General features: G+C 41.7%; 2 protein-coding genes across 2 annotated transcripts; both read right to left on the minus strand.

The window, feature by feature from the left end:
• Positions 1-276: 276 nt before the first annotated feature.
• On the minus strand, positions 277-1,742 carry LOC128355641 (zinc-binding protein A33-like). The gene has a single exon (XM_053315963.1). The coding sequence runs from the start codon at positions 1,672-1,674 to the stop codon at positions 277-279; it is 1,398 nt and encodes a 465-aa protein (XP_053171938.1). The 5' UTR covers positions 1,675-1,742.
• Positions 1,743-6,527: 4,785 nt separating this feature from the next.
• Positions 6,528-7,925, minus strand: LOC128355639 (zinc-binding protein A33-like). Its single transcript, XM_053315961.1, has one exon. It carries the CDS (start codon positions 7,923-7,925, stop codon positions 6,528-6,530), a length of 1,398 nt encoding a protein of 465 aa, XP_053171936.1.
• Positions 7,926-10,742: the final 2,817 nt, after the last annotated feature.

The raw sequence follows: 10,742 nt of genomic DNA on the forward strand, positions 1-10,742 counted from the left end.
ATAAGGCCCAGAGGTAGAGGTTTGCTGGGCTGGCATAGTGATTGTTGATAATAAACATATTAAATGTTGATACGGACATAAGTGAAATGTAAAGAGACAACATAGCTGATCTTGCAGTAAAATGTAAATCAAATATGAATGAATTAAATCATTTTATATCTGATATGATTTCAACATATTTTGAAATAATGAGACAGAAGTTTCAGAGGTTAAATTCTGCAACTTTTCCCTTTAAGAAATAATTGGCAGTAATTATAAGAACCATCATCATCTTCTCTAACTGCTGTGATTCACTGTCACAGAGACCTTCAGTGGAGAAATCTTCAGTGGATGTGTATCCACAGTTCTAATGAATGGAAACAGTGTGTCAGTGAAAGTGTGTGTGAAGGTGTGTATGTGTGTGTTAGTATCAGGATCAGAGAACGACAGATTTCCTCTGTTCCAGTCCAGATTCACTCTGATCCTCTGGAGCTCCTTCTTCACTGGGAGATCGGTGAAGGGAGCTGGTGGTGAATATGCTGAGTATTCATTAGGATAGAAACCTATTACCCATAATCCAGACTGTATGCGTCCCTTCCTCTGAACAGACTCTGATAACACACCCAGTAACCAGGCTTTACTGTCTCCAACCTCGACATCCCAGCTGTGAGTCCCTGAGTTAAAGCCCTGAGAGCCGAGGACAGAGAAGAAGGAGTTAAACCTCTCTGGATTATTAGGAAGCTGCTGTCTGCTTACTTCATATCTCACACTGGTCAGATCTTCAGACAGGATGAGGTTTGGACTAGCAGTGTTTGGATCCAGAATGACAGGAGTGTAGGAGACCATCTCCTTCATGTTGTTCCAGATGTTGAAGGTCAGGTTGCCCAGGTGTTTGGCCTGGTCTATAAGAGCTCCTGAGGGCAGCTGTGGATCATCCAGCAGGGGGCAGCGCTGGACTCTTTCCACTGCAGCCTTGTAGTTGTTCAGGAATGAGACGTCTTCAGCTCTCAGCTCCTCCTCTGTGGCTCTGACTGTGTGTGAAAGAGCTGCTATCTCTCTGCTCAGAGCCTCCATCTTCTCCTTCATCATCTTACTCTTCTGCTCCTCTTCCTCCCTCAGAGCAGCCATCCTGGCCTCCTCTTCCTCTTCTAGAAACTGGTGAAGCTTCTTAAACTGATCCTTAATCTGCCTCTCTGTGTGTTGGGCCTGGACCTTAATGTGTTTTGCTGTTTGATCAAACTTCACTTTAACTTCTTCACAAACCTTTAACTTCTCCTTTAAGGGCTTCAGAGTTTCCTCAAGTTCCTTCTTGTGTTGTGATGCAGCTTCATCGATGGGTCTGAATCTGTGGTTGGTGTGTTTTTCTGAATCTCTGCAGACGACACACACTGGCTGCTGATGGTCCAGACAGAAGAGTTTGAGTTTCTCAGAGTGCAGACTGCAGAGAGCCTCTGAAGCTCTCTGATCTCTGTCCTGTAAGAAGGACTCACACAGGTTCTTTATCACCAGGTTACGAGGTGGATCTGTCCTTGAAGATCTTCTCTTACAAACTGGACACTCATGTGTTGGTTTCTCTCTCCACCAGCTCTTCAGACAGTCTTTACAGAAGCTGTGGCTACATGACAGAACAACAGGATCTCTAAAGACCTCATGACAGACCGGACAGCAGAGATCCTCCTCTGATCTGGAAGCCATTTAGTCTCTGAGTGAAGCTGAAAACACAGCAGACAGAAAGTACAGTCAGTCATGGCTCCCCTCCCTCCTCTACTAACTTCACTGACATTTACTTTCAGTGTGACTCCAGTTTTTAGTCAAACTCACCTTCAGTGTGTGGAGAGTCAGCAGGTTGAAGCAGCAGAGTTCTAGTTTTCCACTTTTCTCTCCTGTAGCTGTACTCACTCAGAGGAAGTTGTTAGTTTGGTCTGAAGGTGAATCTGATGCTCTGTTTTTCAGTCTGTGTGTCTCTTTAGAGACCAACAATAAACTGTTTCCTGGTTTGTCTCAGATGAGTCAGGTGAGGGGCGGAGCTTTGTCAGATCTCTTCTGATAAATGTTGTAGCTTCACAGTAACACAGGGTGTGTTTCAGTCCAAAGTTCAACAATACACCAACTATGAGCTATAAAGATTAACAGAATGAGTGATGATGAGAATGATTAACAGGTTTGATGTGATTTAATGTGTACAGTACAGAACATCATGACCTGCATGAAGCTTATAAAATAAACTCTCATTCAGAGGAGAAGTTCTGTTCAGCTGTTAGTGTGAAAACTTTACAGGAACTATAGAAACACAAAGGAGTGAATATAGTTCTGCTTTGACATGTTTACCATGAAACAAAAAGGACAGTTCCAAAACTTCTACCAACACACTCCTGGTATTTTATACTCAGTCAGTAGTTTAGTCCGTCCGTACAAAGGATGCAGGTCTGAGAGCTGTGGGGGGGAACAACACACCAAGACATGTAAAACCTGCTATGAGCCAGAAAAAGTCATCTAGCTGAAATAAATTATCTTCCATTAACTCTCTTCAAGTGGTGGAAGAAGTCCTCAGATCCTTCCTGCAGTAAAAGTACTCATACAGCAATGTAAAAACAGGAATGATCTGAACACTTGTGTAAAATCTAATTTCTGGATATTCTCATTAATTCCTGCAACAGTCATCAGTGACTCATTTTAAAATCATGTTTAATTCCTGTAATCTTCTATCATGTTGTCTAAATGTAATCTGAGGGTGAAACTGTGAGCAGTGTTCAGGTCTGTCAGCAGCTCACCTGTAATGCAGGTAAGCGTCCTGTAGGGGGCAGCAGAGACCCGTCACACTGTGCTGAGATCAACTGCAGGAACACAAAGATGCTGTTTGCTGCTGTTAGTCGGAGGATTGTTCATGCAGGACTTTAACTTGTTATGGTTAAGGAAGGGTAGAAAGAAGGAGGAAAAGAGGAAAGAAGGAGGGAAGGAAAGGAGTTAGGGGGAAGGAAGGGAGGAAGGAAGGAAGGAAGGAAGGAAGCAAGGAACAGTTCATGCAGGACTTTAACTTGGTATAGAGCATTTTTACATGTCTGTGTTTGTACTTTTACTGCAGTAAAGGATCTGAATACTTCTTCCAGTGTTGTGAACACACATATTAAACATGTTTGGATTCAGTCAAATAAAATACAGGTAACAAACTTTACTACATGTTTAATGAAAAGTCTGATTTATTAAAGGGTCCCTTACACAAGATCAGAGGATTTTTTATTTTATTTGTTTTTTGTACTTTATTTTTACAGAAGGAACATAAACATACAGAGAGACATAGAACAAACAGTTGGTCATCTATACATTCATTCAGATGTTATACTGATGGAGTTACAAATACAATGATGGCTCAATGAGCATCTCTTTTGGACATGTACATAATCCATTTTTCCCAATAGTGCAAATATTTATCAGTCTGTAGATTCAATGAAAAGGTCATCCTTTCTATATTTTGGATATTGGTCACACAATATTGATCCAGTCTGACTCTGCTGGAGGTGTGGTCTGTAACCAGCTTCCAGTTACGGTTTTCTTACTGGCTGCTAATAATATATTTAAATGATATTTGACTCGCCTCAATATATGGGGTTCAATATTACCCAGGTAGATTGTAGAAAAAGAGCTGTTAATTTCATCACCAAAAATGTTTGTACTACTTGTGTAATCTTTTGCCAATCTGGCTGAATAGCTGGGCAGCTCCATAATATATGAAAATGGTCCGCTAGCTGTTCACCACAGTTCCTCCGACACAGTCCCCCGGCCGTCTCCCCTGTCTGCACACATTTTAACTTAGGGGTTATGAAATATCTAACCAGATTAACCAGCAGAAATCTCTCCAGAGACCAGAACTAGTAGAAGTTGACTGCACAGAGCATATATTCAACCACTCTTCTTCTGTGATGACAGTTCGAGATTCTTTCTCCCATTTTAATCTAACCTTATCTGTTGAGTGTTTCTTATTAGTGTAACAGCTGGTGAGTGTGGACCCAGTTGCAAGAAGGGGAAGCAAGGCAGAGGTACAAAGTCCAGTAAGGCAAGCTCTGTAATCCAAGAGGAGGCAGGTGGTCACACACGAAAAGGCTAGCAGGAATTAGGCAAACAAAACCGGCAGAAAATCTGAGGTCATAAAACAAACCGGTCTCACACAAAGAAACAAACAGGAACAACGCGAGAAAGCAAGAACACAGGGTAACAAAGACAATCTGGCAAGGAAGACATGGTGGGGGGGCGGGGTTATATACACAGGGAGGCAAAAGACACAGGTGAAACAAATAGGTAATCAACTAAGGCGGGAAAAAGAACAAAGAGGGGAAGTAAAACTGACAGCACAGGGGAAGACTAGACTTTCAAAATAAAACAGGAAGTGTACAACACAACATAAAATACAGAGTCAGACAATTAGACTGAATACGGGAGTACAGTTTTGAAACAACTTTCCTGTTGTCCTTGTTTTTGTACATGTCAATAAATATGTCCATTAAGTTGTTCTCACTTTCCTCCAGTGGTTTTATCTGATCGTTATAATAAGACCTGGTTTGAAGATACCTAAAGAAATCAATTTTTCCTAGCCCCTATGTATCTGAAATTTTCTGAAAACTATCAAATTCTCCCTTGGATGTAATTGAGCAGTAAGAAGTAATTCCCCTTCTGTACCAATGTTTAAACCTCCCGTCATTCCTTGCGGGCTTGAAGTCAGGGTCAAAGGCAACCCATCTCAGTAACTTAGACTGTCTTTCAAGTGATGGTGACCTACATTCCTTAAACCAAGTACGAAGGCAGACTTTAGACCACTGGTTCAGGCCACTAGGATGCTGCTCTTACAGGGTTTTACTGCCCAGTATAGATTGTAATGGTATGTCTAATTGTGAAGTTTCCAAATCCGTCCATTTTGCTGTATAATTTGGGTTGCAGCAGCATATCAGTGGTCTTAATTGCGCTGCCTTATAATAGTCTGCCAGGCATGGTAGTGATCTGTCCCCTTTCTCTTTAGCCAGTTGCAGTGTTTAGAATTGGATCCTTGGCCTTCTACCTGCCCATATGAATCTTGAGATCCACTTTTCCCATTCATTAAATTGCATTTGTGTGATCATTACTGGCAGGGATTGAAAGAGATATAAGAGTTGGGGAAAGATCAGAGTTATTGAAGCAGAAACTCAGAGACATTTCAATCCCAAAATCAGAAATTATGAATTTTCCTCAGGAGGCTTTAAAACATAAACAGCAACACAACTTCCTGTCCAGTGTTTCCGGTTCTGTCCCAGTCTGGCTCCATGTCCTTCCACCATTCCACCTCCGTCCTGGACTGGGTTCTGTCACAGTCTGGCTCCATGTCCTTCCACCAGTCCACCACTGTCCTGGACTGGGTTCTGTCCCAGTCTGGCTCCATGTGCTTCCACCATTCCACCTCCGTCCTGGACTGGGTTCTGTCCCAGTCTGGCTCCATGTCCTTCCACCAGTCCACCTCGGTCCTGGACTGGCTTCTGTCCCAGTCCTGGTTAACATAATAATGTGTAATGTAAAGATGTGGTGCAGCTAATATTCATGATGCTTCATGTGTCTGTTTGTATTTGAGTCAATGTGAGTTATTATGAAGTCCCATCATGTGTGTTTCTGACTGAACTGACAGACACAAGGTAGTTTTCCAACAAAGAGGATTTTATTCCCCCAAAGAAGAGAAAAGTATTTACAGAAGTGTTTAACAAAAGGTTAGAGTTGATAAAAGAGGTTGAATAAACAGAACTACAGTCAGACTGGAACAACTGAACAAACACATTTGATCACGTTCAGTTTGATTGATTTCTTCTCCATGCAGAGGAAGTCACCATCACACACTGAGATGATTTCACTACTGCTCCAGATATTTCATGATTGGTTACCTGCAGCGATCAATACTGAGTCCACATGTTCAAACTCTTCACACAGTCGACTCAACAGCAACAATTTCGGATCACACTGTGACAAGTTTGCATCGTTTTCACACAGAAAGCATTCAGTGACTACAGCCTTCAAATGTCCTGAAGACTTTTCTCACTGTCAATCCTCATTTGGACAGAAGCTGTTTCTCCTATCAATCAATCAATCTTTATTTATATAGCGCTGAATTACTAGATTACATTACAGTTCATATCAGTAGATGGACTTTAAAAATATAGAAAACTCAAACAGTAAATACACATTTAACTTCACCAAACTCAACAACATGCTTCCACACTAAAAGTCACTGTGTTAAAGTTGAGAAATAAAGCAGCAACACAACATCAGGTTAACTTTGACTATCTGTTATTTTGAGCCAATGTTACAACAAGATTGAACTAAAAACTGTCACAAATGTTTAGTTTCTTGTACAAAATGATTCAGATGACATGCAAGAGATCCACAAACCCTAACCCTAACCCATACCCAACACATACCAAACTATCTGAACCAATGTACAACAATTACAACTCAATACATCAAAACTTGATTTAGTATGAGTATTTTACATGTAGAGTATATTTATATATTCATCATCATCATCATCATCATCATCTCTAACTGCTGTGATTCATTGTCACAGAGACCTTCAGTGGAGAAATCTTCAGTGGGAGTTCATCCTTAGTGCTAATGAATGGAAACAGTGTGTCAGTGAAAGTGTGTGTGAAGGTGTGTATGTGTGTGTTAGTATCAGGATCAGAGAACGACAGATTTCCTCTGTTCCAGTCCAGATTCACTCTGATCCTCTGGAACTTCTTCTTCACTGGGAGATGAGTGGAGAGAGCTGGTGGTGACCATGCATAGTGTTTATCATTACTGAACTGTATTATCCATAATCCAGACTGTATCTTTCCCTTCCTCTGAACAGTCTCTGATAACACACCCAGTGCCCAGTATTTACTGTCTCCAACCTCGACATCCCAGCTGTGAGTCCCTGAGTTAAAGCCCTCAGAGCCCAGGACAGACATGTTGGTGTCAAACCTCTCTGGATTATCAGGAAGCTGCTGTCTCCTTCCTCCATATCTCACACTGGTCAGATCTTCAGACAGGATGAGTCTTGGATCAGCAGTGTTTGGATCCAGAGTGACAGGAGTGTAGGAGACCATCTCCTTCATGTTGTTCCAGATGTTGAAGGCCAGGTTGCCCAGGTGTTTGGCCTGGTCTATCAGAGCTCCTAAGGGCAGCTGTGGATCATCCAGCAGGGGGCAGCGCTGGACTCTTTCCACTGCAGCCTTGTAGTTGTTCAGGAATGAGACGTCTTCAGCTCTCAGCTCCTCCTCTGTGGCTCTGACTGTGTGTGAAAGAGCTGCTATCTCTCTGCTCAGAGCCTCCATCTTCTCCTTCATCATCTGACTCTTCTGCTCCTCTTCCTTCCTCAGAGCAGCCATCCTGGCCTCCTCTTCCTCTTCTAGAAACTGGTGAAGCTTCTTAAACTGCTCCTTAATCTGCCTCTCTGTGTGTTGGTCCTGGACCTTAATGTGTTCTGCTGTTTGATCAAACTTCACTTTAACTTCTTCACAAACCTTTAACTTCTCCTTTAAGGGCTTCAGAGTTTCCTCAAGTTTCTTCTTGTGTTGTCGTGCAGCTTCATCGATGGGTCTGAATCTGTGGTTGGTGTGTTTTTCTGAATCTCTGCAGACGACACACACTGGCTGCTGATGGTCCAGACAGAAGAGTCTGAGTTTCTCAGAGTGCAGACTGCAGAGAGCCTCTGAAGCTCTCTGATCTCTGTCCTGTAAGAAGGACTCACACAGGTTCTTTAACACCAGGTTACGAGGTGGGTCAGCCTTTGAAGATCTTCTCTTACAAACTGGACACTCATGTGTTGGTTTCTGTCTCCACCAGCTCTTCAGACAGTCTTTACAGAAGCTGTGGCTACATGACAGAATAACAGGATCTCTAAAGACCTCATGACAGACCGGACAGCAGTGATCCTCCTCTGATCTGGAAGCCATTTAGTCTCTGAGTGAAGCTGAAAACACAGCAGACAGAAAGTACAGTCAGTCATGGCTCCCCTCCCTCCTCTACTAACTTCACTGACATTTACTTTCAGTGTGACTCCAGTTTTTAGTCAAACTCACCTTCAGTGTGTGGAGAGTCAGCAGGTTGAAGCAGCAGAGTTCTAGTTTTCCACTTTTCTCTCCTGTAGCTGTACTCACTCAGAGGAAGTTGTTAGTTTGGTCTGAAGGTGAATCTGATGCTCTGTTTTTCAGTCTGTGTGTCTCTTTAGAGACCAACAATAAACTGTTTCCTGGTTTGTCTCAGGTGAGTCAGGTGAGGGGCGGAGCTTTGTCAGATCTCTTCTGATAAATGTTGTAGCTTCACAGTAACACAGGGTGTGTTTCATTCCTGTGTTCAACAATACACCAACTATCAGCTGTAAAGATGAATGATTAACAGGTTTTATGTGATTTAATGTGTACAGTACAGAACATCATGACCTGCATGAAGCTTATAAAATAAACTCTCATTCAGAGGAGAAGTTCTGTTCAGCTGTTAGTGTGAAAACTTTACAGGAACTATAGAAACACAAAGGAGTGAATATTGTTCTGCTTTGACATGTTTACCATGAAGCAAAAAGGACAGTACCAACACTTCTACCAACACACTCCTGGTATCTTATACTCAGTCAGTAGTTTAGTCCGTCCTTACAAAGGATGCAGGTCTGAGAGCTGTGGGGGGAACAACACACCAAGACATGTAAAACCTGCTATGAGCCAGAAAAAGTCATCTAGCTGAAATAAATTATCTTCCATTAACTCTCTTCAAGTGGTGGAAGAAGTGCTCAGATCCTTACTGCAGTAAAAGTACTCATACAGCAATGTAAAAACAGGAATGGTCTGAACACTTGTGTAAAATCTCATTTCTGAATATTCTCATTAATTCCTGCAACAGTCATCAGTGACTCATTTTAAAATCATGTTTAATTCCTGTAATCTTCTATCATGTTGTCTAAATGTAATCTGAGGTTTAAACTGTGAGCAGTGTTCAGGTCTGTCAGCAGCTCACCTGTAATGCAGGTAAGCGTCCTGTAGGGGGCAGCAGAGACCCATCACACTGTGCTGAGATCAACTGCAGGAACACAAAGATGCTGTTTGCTGCTGTTAGTCGGAGGATTGTTCATGCAGGACTTTAACTTGTTATGGTTAAGGAAGGGTAGAAAGAAGGAGGAAAAGAGGAAAGAAGGAGGGAAGGAAAGGAGTTAGGGGGAAGGAAGGGAGGAAGGAAGGAAGGAAGGAAGGAAGCAAGGAACAGTTCATGCAGGACTTTAACTTGGTATAGAGCATTTTTACATGTCTGTGTTTGTACTTTTACTGCAGTAAAGGATCTGAATACTTCTTCCAGTGTTGTGAACACACATATTAAACATGTTTGGATTCAGTCAAATAAAATACAGGTAACAAACTTTACTACATGTTTAATGAAAAGTCTGATTTATTAAAGGGTCCCTTACACAAGATCAGAGGATTTTTTATTTTATTTGTTTTTTGTACTTTATTTTTACAGAAGGAACATAGACAACATACAGAGAGATATAGAACAAACAGTTGGTCATCTATACATTCATTCAGATGTTATACTGATGGAGTTACAAATACAATGATGGCTCAATGAGCATCTCTTTTGGACATGTACATAATCCATTTTTCCCAATAGTGCAAATATTTATCAGTCTGTAGATTCAATGAAAAGGTCATCCTTTCTATATTTTGGATATTGGTCACACAATATTGATCCAGTCTGACTCTGCTGGAGGTGTGGTCTGTAACCAGCTTCCAGTTACGGTTTTCTTACTGGCTGCTAATAATATATTTAAATGATATTTGACTCGCCTCAATATATGGGGTTCAATATTACCCAGGTAGATTGTAGAAAAAGAGCTGTTAATTTCATCACCAAAAATGTTTTGTACTACTTGTGTAATCTTTTGCCAATCTGGCTGAATAGCTGGGCAGCTCCATAATATATGAAAATGGTCCGCTAGCTGTTCACCACAGTTCCTCCGACACAGTCCCCCGGCCGTCTCCCCTGTCTGCACACATTTTAACTTAGGGGTTATGAAATATCTAACCAGATTAACCAGCAGAAATCTCTCCAGAGACCAGAACTAGTAGAAGTTGACTGCACAGAGCATATATTCAACCACTCTTCTTCTGTGATGACAGTTCGAGATTCTTTCTCCCATTTTAATCTAACCTTATCTGTTGAGTGTTTCTTATTAGTGTAACAGCTGGTGAGTGTGGACCCAGTTGCAAGAAGGGGAAGCAAGGCAGAGGTACAAAGTCCAGTAAGGCAAGCTCTGTAATCCAAGAGGAGGCAGGTAGTCACACACGAAAAGGCTAGCAGGAATCAGGCAAACAAAACCGGCAGAAAATCTGAGGTCATAAAACAAACCGGTCTCACACAAAGAAACAAACAGGAACAACGCGAGAAAGCAAGAACACAGGGTAACAAAGACAATCTGGCAAGGAAGACATGGTGGGGGGGCGGGGTTATATACACAGGGAGGCAAAAGACACAGGTGAAACAAATAGGTAATCAACTAAGGCGGGAAAAAGAACAAAGAGGGGAAGTAAAACTGACAGCACAGGGGAAGACTAGACTTTCAAAATAAAACAGGAAGTGTACAACACAACATAAAATACAGAATCAGACAATTAGACTGAATACGGGAGTACAGTTTTGAAACAAGTTTCCTATTGTCCTTGTTTTTGTACATGTCAATAAATATGTCGATTAAGTTGGTCTCACTTTCCTATGGTGGTTTTATC

Source organism: Scomber japonicus, chromosome 3 (genome assembly GCF_027409825.1).
Source record: "Scomber japonicus isolate fScoJap1 chromosome 3, fScoJap1.pri, whole genome shotgun sequence".
Lineage (NCBI taxonomy): Eukaryota > Metazoa > Chordata > Actinopteri > Scombriformes > Scombridae > Scomber > Scomber japonicus.

Coding starts and splice junctions, on each gene's coding strand:
- LOC128355639 (XM_053315961.1), bottom strand. CDS start 7,925: ATGGCTTCCAGATCAGAGGAGGATCACTGCTGTCCGGTCTGTCATGAG.
- LOC128355641 (XM_053315963.1), bottom strand. CDS start 1,674: ATGGCTTCCAGATCAGAGGAGGATCTCTGCTGTCCGGTCTGTCATGAG.